The 22909-nt window shown below is 38.8% G+C and overlaps 1 protein-coding gene across 2 annotated transcripts in view; it reads left to right on the forward strand.

Moving 5' to 3' along the window:
* Positions 1-22909, forward strand: part of FRK (fyn related Src family tyrosine kinase) — a 100036-nt gene that overhangs the window by 58572 nt on the left and 18555 nt on the right. For both annotated transcript variants that reach the window (XR_008698094.1, XM_055535122.1), the window contains exon 2: positions 1985-2106. Coding sequence is in view for 1 of the 2 variants with exons in the window: in XM_055535122.1 (XP_055391097.1) it covers positions 1985-2106 (122 nt within the window). In the remaining variant the exon portion in view is untranslated. The remainder of the gene's footprint in view (positions 1-1984; positions 2107-22909) is intronic.

Consider the following 22909-nt stretch of genomic DNA (forward strand, 5'->3'; position numbering starts at 1 on the left):
GGTTGGAAACGATTGAGTGACTTTCACTCACTCACTCCATGGATGAAAACTTCCTTCTAAACATGCAAAATCATCTTACATTACTGGAGGAGTTGACAGCAATGGACATGGGGAAAGGTGGAAATTAAAGCCCAGAGAGGGACTTCCCTGGTGGTCCAGTGGTTAAGAATCTTGCCTTACAATCAGGGGACATTTTTTTTTTATTGGTAACTTTTTATTTTATTTTTATTTTTTGCTTTACAATATTTTATTGGTTTTGTCATACATCAACATGCATCCGCCACGGGTGTACACGTGTTCCCCATCCTGAACCCCCCTCCCACCTCCCTCCCCATCCCATCCCTCTGGGTCATCCCAGTGCACCAGCACCAAGCTTCCTGTATCCTGCATCGAACCTGGACTGGCGATTCATTTCTTATATGATATTATACATGTTTTAATGCCATTCTCCCAAATCATCCCCTCCCCACAGAGTCCAAAAGACTGTTCTATACACCTGTGTCTCTTTTGCTGTCTTGCATACAGGGTTGTCGTTACCGTCTTTCTAAATTCCATATATATGTGTTAGTATACTGTATTGGTGTTTTTCTTTCTGGCTTACTTCACTCTGTATAATAGGCTCCAGTTTCATCCACCTCATTAGAACTGATTCAAATGTATTCTTTTTAATGGCTGAGTAATACTCCATTGTGTATATGTATCACAGCTTTCTTATCCATTCATCTGCTGATGGACATCTAGGTTGCTTCCATGTCCTGGCTATTACAAACAGTGCTGCGATGAACACTGGGGTACACGTGTCTCTTTCCCTTCTGGTTTCCTCAGTGTGTATGCCCAGCAGTGGGATTGCTGGATCATAAGGCAGTTCTATTTCCAGTTTTTTAAGGAATCTCCACACTGTTCTCTATAGTGGCTGTACTAGTTTGCATTCCCACCAACAGTGTAAGAGGGTTCCCTTTTCTCCACATCCTCTCCAGCATTTATTGCTTGTAGACTTTTGGATCACAGCCATTCTGACTGGTGTGAAATGGTACCTCATAGTGGTTTTGATTTGCATTTCTCTGATAATGAGTGATGTTGAGCATCTTTTCATGTGTTTGTTAGCCATCTGTATGTCTTCTTTGGAGAAATGTCCGTTTAGTTCTTTGGCCCATTTTTTGATTGGGTCGTTTATTTTTCTGGAATTGAGCTGCAGGAGTTGCTTGTATATTTTTGAGATTAGTGGTTTGTCAGTTGCTTCATTTGCTATTATTTTCTCCCATTCTGAAGGCTGTCTTTTCACCTTGTTTATAGTTTCTTTTGTTGTGCAGAAGCTTTTAATTTAAATTAGATCCCATTTGTTTATTTTTGCTTTTATTTCCAATATTCTGGGGAGGGGACATGGGTTTGATCACTGGTTGGGGAACTAAAATCCTATATCCCACATGCTATGGACAGCTAAGCCTGGGTGCTGCAAAAAGGTATAATAAAAAGAAGAAGCAGAAGAAGAAAAGCTCAGAGAATGACATTTTTGACTGTTCACAGTTTGATGTGAAATATATGAATCCCTGGATTGGAATGTTTGCCTCCTAACACCTGGTGTTAGGAGAGTTAGTGGACAGTCTGATGGTGATGATGAGCAATTTTGGATCATGGAGCATGGCAGACTTAACCATGTGGTGGTAAGCCCACCTTGGAAGCTTTGCATTTGACAGAAAGTGAATACAGGATTTCTCAGAGAGAATGCATGTGTGAGAAGGGTTGTCATAACAGACATCACCCAAATTCCTATTTTGTAATGTATTAAAGACTCCTGATGAGGATTGAAGACATCCAGAAGAACCATGTCAAGTATCGAAAGCTACCATTTGTACCTGTTATAGTTTCACTGAAGAGTATCAAGTCTCTGTGATATTGAAATACTTTATTGACAAACTTCTTCCTCCTTAAAAAAAACAAATGTTGATTGGTTAATTAAAGTTTATCTCTCTCTCTCTCTTTTTAGGTGGTTCTTTGGAGCAATCAAGAGAACAGATGCTGAAAAACAACTATTATGTTCAGAAAATCAGACGGGAGCTTTTCTAATCAGAGAAAGTGAAAGTCAGAAAGGCGATTTTGCCCTTTCAGGTATGGGAATTGTCTGTGTGATTTAAGTATGGATTTGAGAGTCTGTAGTCATGTCCTTCTGTGTGAACATGGACATGTTAATTTTAAGTTTGGCTTATTTATCTTCAGAATAGTACCAACAATAAGTTTACTGAACTGCTCAAGTAATATAAAAATTAGCAAAAAAATTTCTATCTATTGTTAGAAGTATCTGTAAATAGTTTCAAATACATACTCTCTAGGTATGAAATGAAAACTATATGGATCTGTGTTTTCACACTTTTGCATTATCTACTGGCCTATCCTTCTAGAGAAATGATAAGCAAGAAGCAGAGTCTAAACTTGTCAGAATTGATCTTGCCATAATACTTTTTTTTTTTTTACATTTCATTTGTATTTGCCTGGTAAATAGAAAATGAATTGAAATCCTGAATGCCAATGCACTTAATTAACCCATGACATGTAACATTTGGTCAAATGTAGTTTTCTGGCTAATAGTCAACTATGTGCTTACTTAATAATATCTTAGAAGACAAGAAGCGTAGGGGACCTAAGAGTTATCTTTAAGTGTTACAGGTGCTTATATATTAGGTAGTCATCAGTCAAAAGCTAGATTAAATGTTTTAGATCCTAGCATTAAAAATATAGAAGAAGAATATTTCCATGAGAAAAACACATGAAAAGTAGGATTACTTGAGTCATATCTTTAAATAATTCCCAGGCTACAGTGACTGTTCTGAACACTTTCTAAGTAGAATATTATGGAACAAAACAGCTTTGTAGGCTTAGAATAAAATTACAAGGATATTGGCTGTTATGTGCTGAGAATACTCTAGCGCTTGCCTATGGATTTAGAAAGCTTAGTAGGCTCTACTTGGAGACCAGCATATCATTATAGATTCCTTTTCAATGAAGTCAAGCCATTTAGAGTCTTGCAAACAAATTATCTGATTGCTGTGTATTCACTGGGGGGCAAGTAAATGCAGACCTTTATGTTCTGCTGAAAGGGAAATTTTCTCATTAGCCAGAAGGAGGGTGATACGGGAGAAAAATGGGGAAAACGGGTCTTTGATATATCTACATTCAAACAAACAAATGACCGAACAAGCCAATTGCTGACTTGGATTACCACTAACGGTCTTCAGGTGCATCAGTCATGAATTTATTTCTCAGTGCAGTTGCCTCCTAATCAGTCTGAATTGATGGTCTTCAATTTTGCTGGCAGTTGTGCCACTAAAGGAAGGCAAATAATATCCCTTTTCTATCTCTGTCTTTCCCGCATGAGTTTTCCTTCGAAGTATTGTCTTTATTCTTCCGGCGGCAGTGGTTCGCAGCTGTCAGAGAAGAGCTTCACGAGGAAGCGTGATTTATTGATGCTGGGGCAGGCGCTGAGAAGCAGCAGCCCAAGGCTGGGGTGGGTGCTAATTGGCTTGTTGTGATCCTTGCACGGCTGTCAGCTCTTGTGAGGTCTGCGCTGATCTGGGGAGAGAGTTGGGGCCGTGACACCTCTCATGATGGCATGACACTAATTAGCTGTGAATTAGAGCAGTGCTTTTGGATATTACATATTATACGTGGTAGCCGGAGAATCTGTCTTCATTAGATGCATGACAGGTAGTTTTCGTGGCCTTACTGTTATTTGTCATTGGTAGAGAGTTGTTTTTCTGATGAAAAATGTAAAATTCTGACTGCATGTCAACTGGTTCGGCTATTTCTTGACTTCAATCAATTACTCTAAAGGAAATGATCATTGTTATTGCCATTAATATTAATTCGATGTTTGGTGTCCCATAATCATATATATTATTGTTTAAGGTACACTTTCAGAAAAATACATCTTGAGGGCTGAAAAATGACTTTCAGTTGAGTTTTTCAGAGAAAACACTGCATTGCACATAGTGATTTTACTTTAGGTAACTCTGCATGGGAAAATCTCTAGAGGAGGAGAGGGAGTTCCAGATTCATCCTCCGTGAAACCCTTTCAAGAGCAGGTGATACTAGACTGAAGATAGTCAAGAAATGACCACCCTGAGGACATGAGACAAAAGGGTTCATTAGCAATATTCAGGTTGATACATCTAATAGCTGATATCATTTTTTAATACTATTTCTGGAACAAACATTTGAGTGCCTACTCTGTGCCAGGCCTTTGTTTAAATCGAGGGCATCAAGGAGAGCAGGGCACTGTCTCAGGAGGGTTATAACATGGCTGAATGGTTGTGAGATGAGAGGGGGCAGGGGCCAAGTCTAGGAGAGGGCATTCGGAAGGTTTCACAGAGGAGGCCGCATTTGTGTTCAGTTTGCGTCACAAGGTAGTGGAGTGACAGTGATTATTTCTGGCAAGGCCAACACACAGAGTTGTGATATGTCCAGTGTTATGTGGAAAGGAGGGTGGGAAGGGGGAAGGATAGTGCAGGGGTGTGTGTGTGTGTGTGTGTGTGTGTGTAAAGCAGTGATGGAGGAAAGCAGGAATGGCCAAAAATGAGCCTGAAAAGTTGGAGCTGAACTCTTCAGGGCCTTGTTTACCAGCATGAGAAATGTGGACCTTTTTCTCTAGGTTCAAATATAGAAGGAGGTGGTAGGTAGAAAGTGCCTTGGGCTAAATGTTGGTGGCAGTGTGGAAAGCAGAGCAGGTGAACGATTTATAGGTGATGGTCTGGGGAGCAGGGCTTCCCTGGTGGCTCAAATGGTTAAGAGTCTGCCTGCAGTGCGGGAGACCGGGCTTTAATCCCTGGGTCGGGAAGATCCCCTGGAGAAGGAAATGGCAACCCACTCTAGTATTCTTGCCTGGAAAATCCCATGGATGGAGGAGCCTGGTGGGTTATACAGGTCATGGGGTAGCAAAAAGCTGGACACAACTGAGTGACTTCACTCATTCTGGGGAGAAATGACAGGTAAACACAGAAGCAGCATCGCTGCTGTCTGAAATCACAGGTGTGAGACAGCAGAGTCAGTCAGCATTCCATGGAGTGGGGCCTGGGAACCTACAGTTAGCCAGCTGCACTGATGCTTTGCTTGTCCCCAGAAGCTGCACGGCCCCTCTGTTACTCTCCTTTTTTTATGGGGCAAGTGTAGGAGTGGCCTTAGGGCTCTCGAGAGCAGCCTGAGTTTGTTGTTGTTGTTCAGTTGCTAGGCCATGTCTGACTCTTTGTGACCCCATGGATTACAGCACACCAGGCTTCCCTGTCCTTCATTCCTGGAGTTTGCTCAAACTCATGTCAATTGCTTTGGTGATGCCATCCAACCATCTCATCCTCTGTCTCCCCCTTCTTCTCCTGCCCTCAGTCTTTCCCAGCATCAGGGTTTCTTCCAATAAGTCTGTTCTTTGCATGTGGCCAAAGTATTGGGGTGTCAGCTTCAGAATAAGTCCTTCCAAAGAATATTCAGGGTTGATTTCCTTTAGGATTGACTGGATTGATCTCCTTGCTGTCCAAAGGACTCTCAAGAGTCTTCTCCAGCACCACAGTTTGAAAGCATCAATTCTTCAGTGCTCAGCCTTCTTTATGGTCCAACTCTCACATCCATACATGACTACAGGAAAAACAACAGCTTTGACTATATGGACGTTTGTTGGCAAAGTGATATCTCTGGTCTTTAATACGCTTTTTAGGTTTTTCATAGATTTTTGTCCAAGGAGCGAGTGTCTTAATTTCACAGTGGCAGTCACCATCCGCAGTGATTTTGGAGCCCAAGAAAATAAAATCTGTCACTGTTTCCACGTTTTCCCATCAATTTGCTATGAAGTGATGGGACTGGGTGCCATGATCTTAGTTTTTTAAATGTTGAGTTTTAAGCCGGCTTTTTCACTCATCTGTGAGCACACCAAAACTGCAACTAGCTGCAACATCCATCAACAGGAGGACGTTGGAACCCACCAAAAAAGATACTCCATGTCCAAGGACATAGGAGAAGCAGCAATGAGATGGTAGGAGGGTGCAATCACATTAAAATCACCTGCCAGGTGGGCGACCCACAAACAGGAAGAACAATAGTACCAAAGAATTTCTCACACTGTTGCAAATGTTCTAGGCCCCACATCAGACTTCCCAGCCTGAGGATCTGGCAAAGGCACTGGGAGTCCCCAGGGAATCTGACTTTGAAGGACAGTGGGATTTGATTACAGAACTTCCACGGGACTTGGGGAAACAGAGACTCATGGAGGGCACAGACGAAACCTTGTGTGCATCAGGAGCCCGGGGAAAGGAGACGGAGCCAGACCTGCCTGCCAGTGCTTGAGGGTCTCCTTTGGAAGGGTGCGTTGGCCGTGGTCTGCTATGCAGACAGGGGCACCGGCAGCAGCAGCAGTCCTGGGAGGCGCGTGTTGGCATAAGTCCTCTTTAGCTCTGCCATAGAGCCCATGGGCTCCAGGACTGGTTTGCCTTTCTGGGAATGGGTCGCCTCAAGCCAAACACCTAACAGGGAGGGAGCACAGGCCCATCCATCAGCAAATTGGATTAAAGGTTTACTGAGCATGACCCTGCCCACTAGAGCAAGACCCAGTTTTCCCCATAGCCAGTCCCTCTCATCATGAAACTCGCACAAGCCTCTTAGCCTGATTTTGGATATCAGCTGTTTGCAGGGTGGTTTGGAAAGCCCAGCTCCTCTGGGCTTTGGCACTGTGGGAAATTGTAGCTCCTCTTTTGTGGAAAAGGAAACCATAGGACCTGTCAGAAGTATAATAGAATTCAGGTGCAGCCCTTCTTACTGCTCAAAGGGGGTGGTGGGGGGACAGGCCCAGTGGGCCCAGTATCATGCAGTTTAGAAGGAGCTCCTGGGGCTTTTTGCTAGAGAGTTCTGTTTGTCTCTGTCAGTGATGGCTTGAATCAGGGCAGAGGTTTAGCAAATAGAGGAGAGGGCATGGAGGTGAGAAATATTTAAAAGATAAAGCCGACAGGAATTGGTGGCTGATCAGAAATGAGATAAAATAAGGGAGAATGGATAATCTAGAGTAACTGTGATTGGGGGAAACTAGTCACCTGAGCCATGATGAAGTCCATGCGAAGACATGCTTGGAGAGAGGAGAGGGAACCAAAGGAAATCAGTTCAGAGGTGTTTGAAGCAATTGCAGGAGGGCATATCTATTTTTTAACTTGTGTCTGCTGAACTGAGAACTCACTGTGATACATCTCCATTACATTGAACACATAAGTCCCATGGAATGTGCAGCACTTTTATAATAGTACTTTGTGATTGCTTTGAAGCCTGCTATCTACTCGAGAATATAAGGTAGGTCTCTGCAGCAACATAATTTAATTTTTAAAATAAATATACTAGAATTTTTAGAACTGAAGTATCACACAAATAGCAGAACTGCCTTTACAGAAAGGATATCACTTTATGTGAAAGGCCATAGCTGGGGCAATTTAATATGTTAATATGTTCATTAAGGGCAGCTTCAATACTTGGAAGTGGCCAGAATCACTGGAAGAAATTTCTGAATCATATGGCTGATTAACCTGAGTGATACCATGGACTTATAACTTGGTAAATATTTCTGCATGCCTTCTAAGTTCATTCTGAAGGCAATTCAAAAAACAATGCGAACAGCAGCAGCTTCATCAGGGCAGAAGTGTACCCTTTCATGTTGACCTTGTGTGTATCCTTCATGTTGAACTTACATATTCAAAGACTCATTTAAATTTATGAGTTACTTTTTCAGTGTAGATAAAAACGTGCTTTTCAAACTAGGTGATACACTCCTTGAGCCAAAACAACATACTTTTATTGCTTCTGTTTCATGCTTCTTCTTTATCTCCACGGTTTCTAGAACAGTTTGTAAAGATGGTAGATGCTCACACACTCACGTATTTACCCTGTTGTCTACCAGCAGCAAAGATAAGCAAGGCCATTGTCACTTTGTTAAACCTCAGAGGTCTGGACCATGTAAGATCACAAATAATCCTGTGTGCTGTGTTTCAGGCTTCTTTTAGAAAAAAGACAGCTTCTCACCTTAACAAATTAGTTGTTCCCAGGTAATAAGACTTGTAGGGAAGACAGAATTGGAGAAGGATGTCATTGGCATTGTGGCCCTGTATCTCTCTGTCTGGCCCAGAATTCAGACCCAAACTCACTTTTCACTAACCGCTGAGATACCACTATTGCTCCCAAACTTTCTAAGACCTGCTGACTCATTCTAATCAGATACTGACCAATGGCAAAAGGCTGTGTGTTTCATTATCAGTCCCCCCAGCCTCCATTTAGTTTTCATTTAAAATTAATGTGGACATAGTGGCCACAAGAGAATGTCAGGAATTCTATTACTATTAGCCATGGATATAAATACAATCATATATCCCAAGGAAGGGCAAGTAATAATTGGTTGGGAAAAAAGTGCTCCTTCAATTTATTATGCAATGAAATGTCTATGGATTCTGGGAGCATTTTGATATTGGTTAGAGATGTTTTGCTTTTTAAAAAGTGCACACGGTGCAGAAAGAAAATTCTATGTTAACAATTCCAGTATCTCACATAAAATGTATTAAATTTTAAACATGTTGGTGCCATCTTAGAAAATGCCTTTTAATTCAAGTCATAATTTAGTTGTGTTCAACTTAATTGCAAATATCACTGCCCATAATAGCAAGTGGTGTTTTTTGGTAAGTAATCATATTATGCCTGCCTTTTCTTAACATTACTACTGATAAATTATATTTCAGATGTTTTACTCTATAAAGTTAAATTAACATTTTATGATGTAGTACATATATCTGTGTTTATGTCTGTATACAAACACACACACACGCACACACATGATACACAGGCAAAAAACTTTTTTCTCCAGGCATCCAAATTCAATATGGATTATATTTTTGGATAGTAGGACATTGCCAGACCTGAGGTGTCAAACCAGTTCTTTCTGGATCTTGGGCTTTGATAATATATGAACTTGATGCTTTCAAACTGGGGAAAAGAGGGAAGGATTAGGAGAAGAGTTGAACAGGGGAATACAAAGGAGGCATAGATAAGGAAGAACATTTGAGGTGTGGTGCTGAGTTTTTGATTGAACAGGAAGCTAAGATATCTTGACTTTGGAAAGGAAAGTCAGAGACTCACAGGCCTTCCAATTCCTCCTCCTTACCACCAGCCTTGAGAAAGTTAGTTTAGTTTATATCTCAGGGAAATAATAACTAAATAAATGTTTATATTTCAAGGTTACCTGATTCTTAAATAAAGTGTCCAAGTAATTTCTTTTTGTTACACCAAGTGGAGAAAACGTGTTATTGGAAAAAAACAAAACAAAACTGTAACATTAAGCCTAAGGAGAATTTTTCACACGATGTTTACACAACATGGATGTTGTCTACAATGCTGAATGCTATATGTGTACCTTTATTTTAAAACCAAAACACCACGCTGACTTCTACTTTCTGGTCCCCCTTCTTCGCAACTGCAGCCAAGGAGGGCTTTCAGTCAAGCATGTGCTCCCTCTAGTGGCATGTCAAGAAATAGCATGCCGTTATGGAAACAATAAAGGAGGTTTTTTTAGTTTATATTTTCTGTTTCCACGACTCATTAATTTATAGAAAGGAGAAGAATATCTGATTTTTAGTTGAAAAGAAGTTTCTAATTTTAAAATATCTCTATCATCTTGTGCTATAAATAAAACCACATCCAACTGGCAATAATTTTATTAATTTCAAAAAATTGACCAAGCTTTGTATTTTCTTAATGATTCAGGTTATCTATTTTCCGTGTCCTGATAGTTACATAAGATGTGTTCATGATATACAAAGTAAATGAAATAGACACAATCCAATTTAATAAATGAGTAGCTCTAATTTTTAAACTGTGTATTTCAAATGATACATGTATATTAGCTACTTTATAACTATTTGTCAGCATTACATCAATCATGAAATCATTTCTAATGCATCTTAGAAACATGCTTTGCATCAGGTTATTAGGTGCTTTGTCACGGGAACTACAAATTAAGAAAGTATTCTGTTGTCTTAAAAGCCTAGCCATGGCAGAGACTAAATTTATTTTCCTATTTGTTTCAGTGGGTCAGGGACCTTCCTTAAATCCTCTTTCATAGCTATATCCTTTCCACTTGCAGAAACTTAAAAATCTTTTGCCAGAAGTAAAATATGGAGGAAAAAAACATAAAAGGAAAGAAGCAAAAATTATATTTCTATTTTCATGTACTTTTAGTAAGCATCATTTTCTTTATATCTTTTATGTGTATAATCCTGAACAAAATGATGATCCAAGCCTTAAAGAACTTGTGATTTATTCATTCATTCATCAAATACTTATTTAATGCCTACTATGTGCAGTTGGTATTCAGAAGGCTGGGCTACAATGGTAAACAAGACAGTCCCTGCCCTCATGAGGTGTACCTTCTAGTTGTCAGTGGAGGGGAAACGCCAATTAAATAGAAAAGACACACTTTTATAGGAAAGGTATCTACTTATTTGTTGTGTTAACTGTGGTTTTTACAAGACTAAGCAAATAGTTGAAATCAGGGAAAACATTTTGATTTTCTATATTGAATAATGATGGGTTGGAGTAGAAATGAGGATTGCTTTCTTACATTGGAAATTTGAGAGAAATCTGGAAGCAGAATTTTATTCTGAGGTTATCTAGGTTGGGACGATGAGGTCATCAGAGTGACAGTTGGATTCTCCCGTCAACAGTAATAAACTCAGCAGCCTGGTTTCATGGGTTTGGCTCTTTTCTCTTAGTAGCAATGTGGCTTTGGGCAAATCACTTAGCCTCTTTGTGCCTCAGGTTCCTCCTTAGCAAGCAAGCAAGCAAGAGTTAGTTGCTCAGTCGTGTCCAACTCTTTATGACACCATGGACCTCCTCTGTCCAAGGGAGTCTCCAGGCAGGAATACTGGAGTGGGCTGCCATTTCCTTCTTTGGGGGATCTTTCCAACCCAGGGATCGAACCAGGGTCTCCGGCCTTGCAGGCAGACTCTTTCCTGTGTGAGCCACCAGGGAAGCCCTCTTTAGTAAAATGGAGATTAAAGATAGTATCTACCTCCTGGTGGTATTTGGATTAGACAAGTTAGACCAGTTAATGCATGAGAAGTGCTCAGAACACTGCCTGGCACTAAGTTGGCAATGTAAATACATGTTATTGTCATTAAAATTCAAACCTAAGCCTTTGGAGAGCTTGTACCATGATCCTAGCTTAGTGTCATGGCTTAATGATGGGACTCTGAAACTGTCAATATGGTCATTGCTGTCTGGGATGGCAGGAAGAAGACATTGGCTATGTTCTTTTCTCTTTTAAATTTGTGCTGTAACTTCAGCACTTTGCTGTGTTTATTTTGGTAATTTAGGTTGCAAAAAATGAGGGTTGGATACTTTAATGAAGCTGCTATTGGGTGGGAGGGTTGCCTAGTAGACGGGGCAGAATCCTAAGCGTCAAGCACTGTCCTCCACATGCAGCCTGCTGTCTTTCCCTGCAGGTGCCTTTGTCCATAACGATGAGTCTTCAGAGTTTTCAGATTTTATTTAAATGTTTACGTTTGTGTCCCAGTTTTCTCTTCTGGAAAGTAGCAGTCATAATTTTTCTCTACCTCATTCGAATGTTATGATGACTATATTTATTTCCTTGTTAGAATGCTAGACATTAGAGAATCTGAACTGGAAAGGACTTTCAAGACACTTATTTTGTAATTGATGGAATTGGAGACAAGACAGAGTAAGTTGCTCATCAAAGGCAACCTAACTAGATCTGAGCATAGCTAGTTCCAAAATTGGATCTTTGGGCAGCTTTTAAATCTTGTTCAGAAGTCACATTGCTTTCTTTAAAATGTCCTGAATCAATCAGATTTTGATCCTGAATCTCAGTGGTTTACTCCTGTGAGGTGTTGCTTGGTCACGCTTGGTTAGATTCTGTCCCAGATAGAAAGCCTAGGTTTATTTCCATATAGCTTTCGTTCTGGGACTTAGATCAAAGGAGTAGCCATTGCCCCAGGTATGGCACTTTCCTGGTGGAGAGCAGAAGGTTGAGGGGGCAAGGTGGGAGGAGACCTACTATTCAGACTCTTTACAGCTTTTGCTGGGATGTGCCATATGTTGTTTGCCCCCACTCCATAGCAAGTTACACACGTACATCCTAAGTCAAAGTGATGGGGAAGGATGCTGCACCTATTAGAAGCCAAGAAAGAATGATTGATTCACGGGCCTCATGTCTCACATAATTGTGTGTATGTGTGCATGCTCAGTTGCTTAGTCGTATCCAACTCTTTGCAACTCTATGGACTGTAGCCCACCAGGCTCCTCTGTCTGTGGAATTCTCCAGGCAAGAATACTGAAGTGGGTTGCCATTTCCTTCTCCAGGGGATCATCCTGACCCAAGGATTGAACCCATGTCTCTTACTTCTCCTGCACTGGCACTAGCACCTCTAATTAAATGCTATCAAAGGGCTCAAAAGCCAGTAGGAGAGGGCCAGTGTAAATAGCAGGAGCAGCACTGTGGAATGAATTCAACAGCAGAAGTCTATTAACAGTGGGATGTGAAGGACCAAGTGAGTCACTCTGCTTGCTCAGGTCTGGAGGCTTAATCGAGGAGGAGAGCCTGAGCTGGACCTTGAAAAATGAACTTGTCTCTAATATATAAATAGAACAACATTCTAGTTGGAGTAAATTGTTCGTGCAAATGCACAGAAACAGGAAACATCATGGTGCCTTCCAGAAACTACCAATAAGTGTTTAAACCTTGAGGGTAGGGTGCAGAAGAGAATTCCATTAAGGTGTATGACCATTAGGCAATGGGGCACACTTGAAGAGCTTTAAAAAGGAGAATCATAAATTCAGATCTGGGTTTTCAAAGGTGACTCTGGTGACTGTGGAAGATGGACAGAGATGTTGGAGACAGGGAAAGCAGTGGCCCAGAAGAGAGAAACTGAGGGGACACGCCATAGGGTGATGGTGATGGGGAGTACAAATAGATAGGATATAATGCTCAGTTGGAGATGAGAAGTCAGGAAGACAGAGGAATCAGGGGTGATCCTTGAATCTCTAGCTTTGCTGTCTGGGTTTCAGGATGGCAATACTATTCACTGAGAGAGAATATTCAAGTGGGGAGGAAACTGGGGAATAAGACCATGGGAATTAAAGTTGTGATTGGTGCATCTGAGGCACCTTGGTACATCTGAGGTGCCCGCAGGGGTTGGGAAGGTGCATTGGAGAGAGAGACTGGGGGGTCATCGCACACTTAGTACAGTCAGCTGAAGCCGCGTGTCTGTAGTGCTACCAAGGATAGTTGTGAGAGCTGAGGTGGTGGTCCAGGTCAGAACCAATCTAGAAGGAGAAGATGTAGGCAGAGAAGACTCAGAACTAGTAAGAATAAGAAAAGTGGAATCACAGCATTAGATGGAAGAATGTTCAACCTATGTTTCCCTTAAAAGGTGTCAGTTGCAGAAATAGACCTTCTTTGTAGCATTATCCTAATCTCGGGATTGAATAGTACCCATAAGCCTACTTGCTCCCAGAGCTGTGAGCAGTGACTTGTGAGAGTAGCCTAAAAATACTTGCTGTTTGGCAATAGAAGGAGACAGTTGGTGGAGGGATTAAGTGTGTGGTGTGGGATTCAGCATTTTGTTGCCTGGTTTCGACTCATAGAATGAATATTTACCTGCTTTGTATCCAGGGGAAATTTACTTAATCTCCCTCTGTTTTCTCCTCTGTAAAACAATGAAGAGATATCCACATCCCTTAGGGTTGGTATGAGAATTAAATAAAATACGACATAAAAAGGCACTTAGCACAGTGCTTGCTTAAGGCGGGTGCTCAATAAAAATCCAATTGGTTTTATGGTTGTGCATAAAGAGTACTACCTTTTGCGCAGCAAGATGGAGGTGTTGACCCCCCCTTGCACTGAAACATGTACTTTGAACTCTTTTTCTGGGGATGGTGATGAATCATGGTGAGTATCCATGGCTGTTCACCTGATTCATACCTGAACTAGTCAGAGGCATTAGGAAGATGGTTGGCCAGCCTTCCAAAAGCAGCCTATGACTAGGAGATGGTTTGTCTTTATGTGACATGTTTACTTGAACATGACCAGAGCTGTGTTTGCCACCAGCTATGACAAATGAAGCCAAATCTGAACAGACCTGTGTACACTTCACCTAATACTTGTCTGAACTAAACAGCAGGAACACATCTTATATCAAGGGTCCTCATTGGGTATGGAGAATGAGAGCTCTCTGCTTTTGGAAATGCGAAGGAATAATGAGCAAATGACCAAAAGTTGTCTTGCATATGTAAAAACAGTGAAAAATGGAAGGAGGCAGTATTCTGCTATGAAAATCAATTAGTTAATACATGAGAAGGTCCTTTGTATTTTCCCAAGGAGGTAAAAATTCATTTCAAAGTATTTCAATTATCTTTCATTACATTTCTCCATGACTTTCATGTTCATTCTGTTTAACATGTCTGCTACTTACTGAGATGGGGTGCAAAGGAGAAGAGGGATTCAGGGCTTGAGTTCTCCATCCCAGAGAAGGCTTCCTGAGAGTTTGGGCTGAGTTTGATAGGGAAGATAAAGGTGGTATTCTAAAAGTCCTCAAACATTCTCCTAAGAAATCAGTCAATTTCTTGAAAAAAAGAGAAACAAAACAGGAAACAGGAAATACATTGTTAAGGTTTCTCCTATTTCTACTGTCATTAACAGGGCACCCTAGATGACTAGACGTGGATTCCAGCCCTGCAAACTACTAGCAGTTTATTTTGAAACTCTAGGTTCATCAGTAAAAGAGGGATTTAGACTCAGTCATATGTAAAGTTTCTTGCCATTCATGTATCATGTTTTCCTTTTTTTGATAGACTAGTAGAATTTGCAAAAGCTGTCTAGACTAATATTGCTTTTTCCAAGAAATCCCTTATAATTTTAACTTTCTAAGTGGAGCATTAAACCTCCCAGAAACCCCAGAGAACCAGCCTGTTCCAGTGCTGGGCAATTCATTTAATTAGAAATTCTTTCTTATGTTTGGCAGATATGCCATTTTATTTGATTATATATCATTTCATTTGTGAATGTGTTTACTTCTACAAAAGCTTTCAAGTTGGCTTACATTGCTGAAACAGAGCTAAACATAAAAAAATAAGCAAACATTAAAAAAAAAACATAAAATACAGCTAAACAGTAAAAAAGACAAATCAATGAAAAAGAACAGAGAAATAGATCTTGCTGAGCCTCTAATGGGAGATAATTATCACAATTTAGAAATCAGTTTAGCTTGGGGTTCTCTTGCAGTTAAGGCAGAAATGGAACCATATTGTGCTTCTCACTGGGTTATGGGAGAAGAGATGCATTATGATTTTAAGTGTCAAGTTCAAAGAGAAATGAGTTCATAGAGGTCTTTATATAAAGAATATCAAGTATCTTAATAGACAGTCTTGAATAATGTGTGTGGACATTGTCTCAGGTGGTTAATTATGTTGCCTCTCTATAAAGTGGGAAGCATTATGTATATGCTTTTATTTTAAATTCGCTATACTTTTATTACAGTTGGTTTGAAAAAACAGACTGAGTAAAATATTCACAAATCTGCCAATCTAGCACAACTATTATCCTGTTGGCAAATTAAATCATCTTAGCCCTCATGCAATTACGGTTTTCACAAGGAACCTCAGCTGGGTTTCTTCAGCAGGAAAGGACCCCAGGACATAGCAGCAGCCAAATGTATCCTCATGTTTGCAATTATATTCTTAATTTTTTACCCTACTTATTACACTGAACACATTATATATTTTTCTTGTTACTACATACTTTTTATGATTTTATTTTTAATTCTCAATTTTAAGATTTGCTGCAATTTACCAGTCATTTCATGCTATAAAAATGTTGCATAAATATCCTTACACTTACTGCTTTCCCTGTTTTGGATGATGAACAGTGGTTAGTTTCCCATACAATGCTTTCATTGAATTTCAAGTTGGAAACTGGCTCACCTTAGTGGACAGTGTAATAACCAGCCCTTTGCAATGTGTTGATGTATTTACTCTTAAGAATGTTGACGGTGATATTGCTTATTACATTTTCTGTGTTTTTCCTTATGAGGACTCATGCGAGAAATTTCTCTTATTTCAGTACCAGAAATCATGTGTTTTTTTGAATAAGAATTTATTAATATTTTCTTCAGGGAATCAGGTAACTGAATGATTTTCCCTCATGGCTGTGAGCTGTCAAAAATGCAGAGAGCCAAATCTTTGGTGCATATCTAGCAAACATGAATGGAATGGAAATCTAAAGAATACCTTACATACAGTATACCAGCCTTGTTTCTGGAGTCATCATCCTTTTCTTTCCTTTTTGTCCTATTTCCTTCATCCCCTTCCCTTAAATTTTATTCTATTTTGATGATTTATGCAAGCTTTTGGAGCTTTCTGGAACAAAGCAGAGATATAACTAAATAAATACATGTAAATACTTGAATTATTTCCTTAGGGTAAGTTTTGAAAAGTAGAAGCACTGGCTTTCGTGTCACATTAAATCTTAACCCAGTGAAAAATTTTCTGTAGGAAACTGAGATAATATAATCCATGGATGTAAATTCCTGGTGATTTATTGCCGATGTAATACTGAGTGAGAACTTAGAGTCCTGAGAGGAATAAACAGTCAAATTGTTTCCCAGAGACTTTCTGTGCAATATCAGTTCATTTCAGTTCAGTCACTCAGTCATGTCTGACCCTGCGACTCCATAGACTGCAGCACGCCTGTCCATCGCCAACAGGCGATGTTGAGCTTACTCAAACTCATGTCCATCGAGTTGGTGATGCCATCCAACCATCTCACCCTCTGTCATCCCCTTCTCCTCCCACCTTCAATCTTTCCTAGCATCGGGGTCTTTTCCAATGAGTCATTTCTTCGCATCAGGTGGCCTAAGTATTAGAGTTTCAGCTTCAGCATCATGTCTCTAGCTCTGTGCAATATCAGAGGCTGTAAATGCTCTTTTCATGGAAAACTGTGGTAGATGTTTTTAAATTAAATTATGACAAAATATTGATTGCTATAATAATGTATTAATTAAAGTGATGCTCATCTTCATATGATATCATAGGTATAAACAACAAAATTGATTATTTTGTTCTGAAAATTTAAGAGCCAGCTTTGACAGGGGATTGGCCTGCCTTTGTAAGGAATTAGACCATATAGGTCTTGAGGATAAGACCAGTGGTTTTCTCAAAAATATTCTAAGTATTTGGACAGACATGTGATTCAAGCTCATGGATTTCTATGCTATATAATATGGAAGAGGCAGTTGATTTTTGCCTGTAAGTATAATTGTTTATATTGTCTTTGACTAAAACGTACGTCAGCAGGTTTCCTGGACCAGTAACAATGCTGGAAGACCTCAGGACACGAGAGCTGTCAGATGTATCCTCAAATAGCTTTTCTCAAAAAATTCTTAACTGGAGTATAATTGGTTTACAATGTTGTTTTGGTTTCTGTCACATAACAACGTGACTCAACGATAAGTATACATATGTCCCATCCTTCTTGAACCTCCCTCCCATGCCCCACCCTTCAAATAGCTTATTTTAGTAAGTTGTTTGAGTCACCTAATATAGATATTCTCTTGAGTCTTCACTTAACCTACCAGTTTAGTAGTCAGACTTACTGACTGATGTTCCTAGCTCACTGAATATGCCTTGCAGGGAGGCAGGTGACCTTGGGGACCAACACAGTAGTCGAGTTTTATGCATGAAAAGAGTCAAATCCATTTGTTCTCTTTGGTTTTGATGGATTTTTTTTTTTCACCAAAAAATAACACGTCTTCTACATGATGCCACTTTAATATTTTTAGATAGCTGTATCAATACTTTGTTCTTTCAAAACTACTCGTACTGGAATTCTACTCTGTTTGCTGTAGAACAAAATACAGTGCAAAATGGATGTTTGTTTTGGATTCTGTTTTAATGGGAGCTTCCCTGATAGCTCAGTTGGTAAAGAATCAGCCTGCAATGCAGGAGACCCCAGTTCGATTCCTGGGTCGGGAAGATCCGGGGGAGAAGGGATAGGCTACCCACTCCAGTATTCTTGGGCTTCCCTTGTGGCTCAGCTGGTAAAGAATCCACCTGCAATGCGGGAGTCCTGGGTTCGATCCCTGGGTTGGGAAGATCCCCTGGAGAAGGGAAAGGCTACCCAGGCCAGTATTCTGGCCTGGAGAATTCCATGGACTGTACAGTCCATGGAGTCACAAAGAGTCGACACGACTAAGCGACTTTCACTTCTGTTTTAATAGGGGATTCAGTGTAATGACTCAAATATTATTTACTTACTGGTGTAGAACTATCTTGACATAATTTCTGAAGCAATGGCATAGTAGGTGTTATCATGAGTGTAACAGTTTCGAAAAGTGCAAATCAACCTACTAAAGAGAAACCAAATAAACAGGGGTTTACATGTGTAGGAGTTCTTTCACACAAATTTACAGCAGTTTCTTTACTTAATGTGTTTGGTAGCCACTATGTTATGTAGTCATTATTGTGCAAAGAGTGGAAAATTTTACTTTGGAAGTGGCTCTCTTTTGTTGACAATGCTATTTGATAATACTGATATTCTAATATAGTACTCACACATTGGACATTTAGAAATATCTATCATCCTTTGTGAATAATGACACTCAAACTACCCCTGTGGGAGTGTATAGATAAGATCATTATTTTCATTTTCTAGATAAGGAAACTGAAATGAAATTCTTTGCCGAAGGTCAAAGAACATATCACTGGCAGAATAAGATTAGAGCAGTGAGTTCTTGATTTTCAATCATTTGCTCAATCATCTAAGTCACATTGTTTTACTCAGTATGAGAGCAGATTATTATCAGTCAGTAGGAATAAGGCTATGCCCAGATGATGCCAGAAGACCAGCTGAAAAATGAAAATCTGCTCACTCAACCATTTGTTTATCTGCAAAATGCCAAACTGCTCATTCTACTGATATTTTTCACTAAGCCTAATAAGTTGTCTTCACGTCTTGCAGACACAGCCTCTAACTCAATGTTTATACTGCCTTCTAAAGTTAATTTCTGGAGGCTCTGTCTTTTAAAAACAATTTTGGAATATCAGAATTATTTAATATGTTCTGAATATGTTAGTCATGGTAAATTGAGGAAAAAACTCTTTAAAAGTGTTTTTTTTTTTTTTTATGAAATACCACTCCTTTGTGCAGTGGTGAACAAACACCTTTTCTAACATTAGAGACTAAAATAAGATCTCACCATTAGGAGAAAACTGGGCTTCCATAACTGCCACCAACTCCTTGTAAATGCATTTGGGCCTGGCATATGGGACTGAAATTATAGGACTGCATCTATATCACATGGATTTCTGCACAATCAGTTACCTTCGTTGTGAAGGTGGCCAAAAAAAAAAAAAAAAAAAAAAATCAGGTAACCAGTGTTACAATCCTTATAGAAGGTCTTGGGCAGAAATAGCTGAATTCTTTCAATGTTCAGTAAGCCTTTATTGTACTCTTAATACATGCCTACCTGCATTGCGGCAGTGTATCCTACTTCTCGGACATGTTTTGGTAGATTAATCAGTTGACAGGTGAAATATTTTCCCCTAGGTCAAACAGTATAAATGCAAGTCAAGATGCCAGCTTAGGATGTCTGGCCTTCTAGTAGCTCAATTCATTCAATTGTGCTGCTCCTGAGTTTGTTGATGGATAATTCCATTGTATAGCTAGCCTTGTATGTTTTGCAGTTAAACTACTAAAATACTTTAACTAGTCTTAACTCATAGTAATTCACAATAAGGATGGCATAAGCATTATCATTCACTTATAGCCTGTAGAATGTAGAATAGATTTGGTTCAATAAAAGAGATCACAGTGAACTAGAACAGGAATAGAAAATTCATTTTTCCTTGGTTCTGAGATCTTCTGAATTCAATCTTTATTAGGAATGGGCAATTTACAAATGTGTGGACCCATTACTAACGAATTAAAACCACTTTAAGAAAACGACATGAATTTTGGATTTGATTACTCAGGAATATAACTTTAAAAGTGCTTTCATCCTAACCCAGTGTATTGAATTTACCTTAGGTGGCTTCTGTGATCTAATTTAAAAAAATATATATGTGTGTGTATATATATATCTTTTAGTCTTGCCTAGACTGAAAACTTGAATGAACTATACATAAATAATCTGTGATGTTGATCAGAGATGAAGTACACATCCTGTGTTATTGCAAAACTTAAAAAATTGGATATAAACATGAATGATTGTCTTTTAATGGTATTTATACGCTGGGGTTAGGTTTGTTTTCCTCTATTTAAAAATAAAATTCTGGTGAGTCTTGACTTCAAAGTACTGACATTTGTAAAATTTGTTGCTGTTGTTCAGTTGCTAAAGCGTGTCTGGCCCTGCCACTCCACAGACTGCAGCATGCCAGGCTTCCCTGTCCTTAACTATCTCCAGGAGTTTGCTCAAATTCATGTCTGTTGAATCAGTAATGCTAGCTATTTAATTTTTCAGCAGACATTTCAGAAGCTTACATTTTATTTCAAATCTAAAAGTTAGTGACATCGTTCATTCATCTACCAAATATTTGTATTAGTTGTTAGTCTGTGTCAGGCTCTGAGTAGGTATTAGTTCATGACACAGAGACCCTGTAATTCACAGAGCCACCTCTACTGAGATAAATCCACCATCACAATTAACCTGGGTGATGTGAGAGAAAGGAGCTGGAAGGGTACATGCAACAGGGTGATGGGAGGAGGCTGGTTCTGAGGATTTAAATTGAGACCCGAAGAAGATCTGGCTTTTAGAAAATTCATGGGAAAACCATTCAAGGGGTATTTAAAGTTGTAAGGTGAGAATGACTTTTTCTTTTGGTAATGTGTAGTTTTCACAATTTGTAGTTTTCTGAAAGGACTACAAAAAGCAATGAGAATTCAGAAAGAGAAAGCAACAGTTAATAGAAATGTTGGAACATTAAGGTAGAAACATTAGGAAATTTTGAAAAATTTTAAAGCCTGCTCTTTTAATCTTGAAGAAATGGAGGTTCAGTGACATTTCCGTGTTTTGGTCACATACTAGTTAGAAAATATTGGTTTTTACAGTTGAGAGTTTAAATTTTTAACTATAAATAGTTGGTAAACATTTACTTAGGTTTTCTCTATAATCAATAGCAATTGCCAAAGCCATATCAATCATTGGGATTTGCATCCCTTGTTGAGAAAATCACGAGTATTTTGACCCTTCAGTCATCTGTTGACTTTAGTCTCTGGCTTAGAAGTCACTAGGCTTTTTGTGATGCATTAAAAGATAATTAAGTTTAATTTCCAGGTAGTCCATTTTAGTTTGGAGCCAGATATAGTCCATCTTGATTAAAAAAGAATTTTTTATTGGAAAATTTTTTATTGAAAAAAATGGTCATGCTTCCTATTATTTCCAGTTAGAGACATATTGCTTTGCTAGACATCTCAGTTATAATTTATGTACTTTTCTTTTTGATAAATGGCAACTGGAATTTTCAGGCCAATATTTATATAAATTGCAGGTATAATTTATAACGTAGCTACCTACTTCTAATATTTTTTATTGGTTTGTGGAGAAATATATTGAGGTTAATATTGTTTACATCTCTGTTTTTTTATTTTTAGCTTTTTAATCCATATACAGAAATCTGTATGCGTTTAGTTCTATATCCTAATAAAACCCCTCTATTTGGTGATGATTATATAAGGCAGTTAACATTGCCTCAAGAGTTATAGTCAAAGGGAATGGTAACTTGACAGATCAGAGTACAAGAATGTGTTCTAGACACTTAAAAAATTATGATTTAAGAACCTTATGTTATTTTTAGAAGAGCTAAATGTTTGCCTGCCCTCTGCATTTAATATAAAGAACTGAAAGTAAAATATTTTCATGATGCAGATGATGTGATTTTTTCAGTTTTATGGAGGTTTAATTGACAAAAAGATATTTAAGTGTACAACATGATGATTTGAAATACATATACATATTGAAAGGATTCCCTCTCCCTACATCGAGCTAATTAAAATATCTGTCACCTCATATATTTCTCTCTTTTTTTGGTGAGAACATGTGACAATCACTCTCAGCAAATTTCGCCTGTATAATATAGTGCTACCCCCTATTGTCACCGCGTTATATACTAGATGTTTAGACCTTATTCCTCTTACAGCTGAAACTTCATGCCCTTTTATCAGTTCCTCCCTATTCCTATTCCTTCCATCCCTCCCCCAGGCAGCCATTTGTCTACTCTATTTCTATAAGTTCATTTTTAAAAAATTCCACATATAAATGATACTATGCAGTGTCTTCCTCTGTCTTATTTTACTTAGCACAGTGGCCTCCAGTTCCATTCATTGTTGCGAATGACAGGATTTCCTTTTTTTTCTTTTTTTAAAGGCTAAATAATGTTTGTCTCTGTCTCTCTTTCCTTCCCTTCCTATATCTGTATCTATATGTCTATACATAGATTTTGTTTCCTGAGAGCACTTTTATTTCAGTGTCCATGTTATATAATTTAATGGGAGAAAATTATCCTTTGTCTCTGTACCAGAAAGAACTCTTTCTAAATATCTTGTGTGATTTTATCTTATGAACACTGTGATTTCTGAAACTATTTCCTTCTTTACATTGCTAGAATAATACAGTCACTTTTATAGCTTGTTTTAAACAAGTATACTAAGCCTCAAAGCATAGTTTTTTAGTGCTAACCATACTCTTTTATTTTTATATTTCCTTTAAAATATGATTTTCCCATTCTTTTTTCCTTTTTTATTCTGCTATATGCTTTTGTAAGCCTCCTGAAGCCTTTTCTGAAAGAAAAGTTGAGAAATAAATAGAATTTGTTAAAATTTTATTCCATGCATGGAGCTATC

This window comes from Bubalus kerabau, chromosome 9 (assembly GCF_029407905.1).
Source record: "Bubalus kerabau isolate K-KA32 ecotype Philippines breed swamp buffalo chromosome 9, PCC_UOA_SB_1v2, whole genome shotgun sequence".
In the NCBI taxonomy this organism is placed as follows: Eukaryota; Metazoa; Chordata; class Mammalia; order Artiodactyla; family Bovidae; genus Bubalus; species Bubalus kerabau.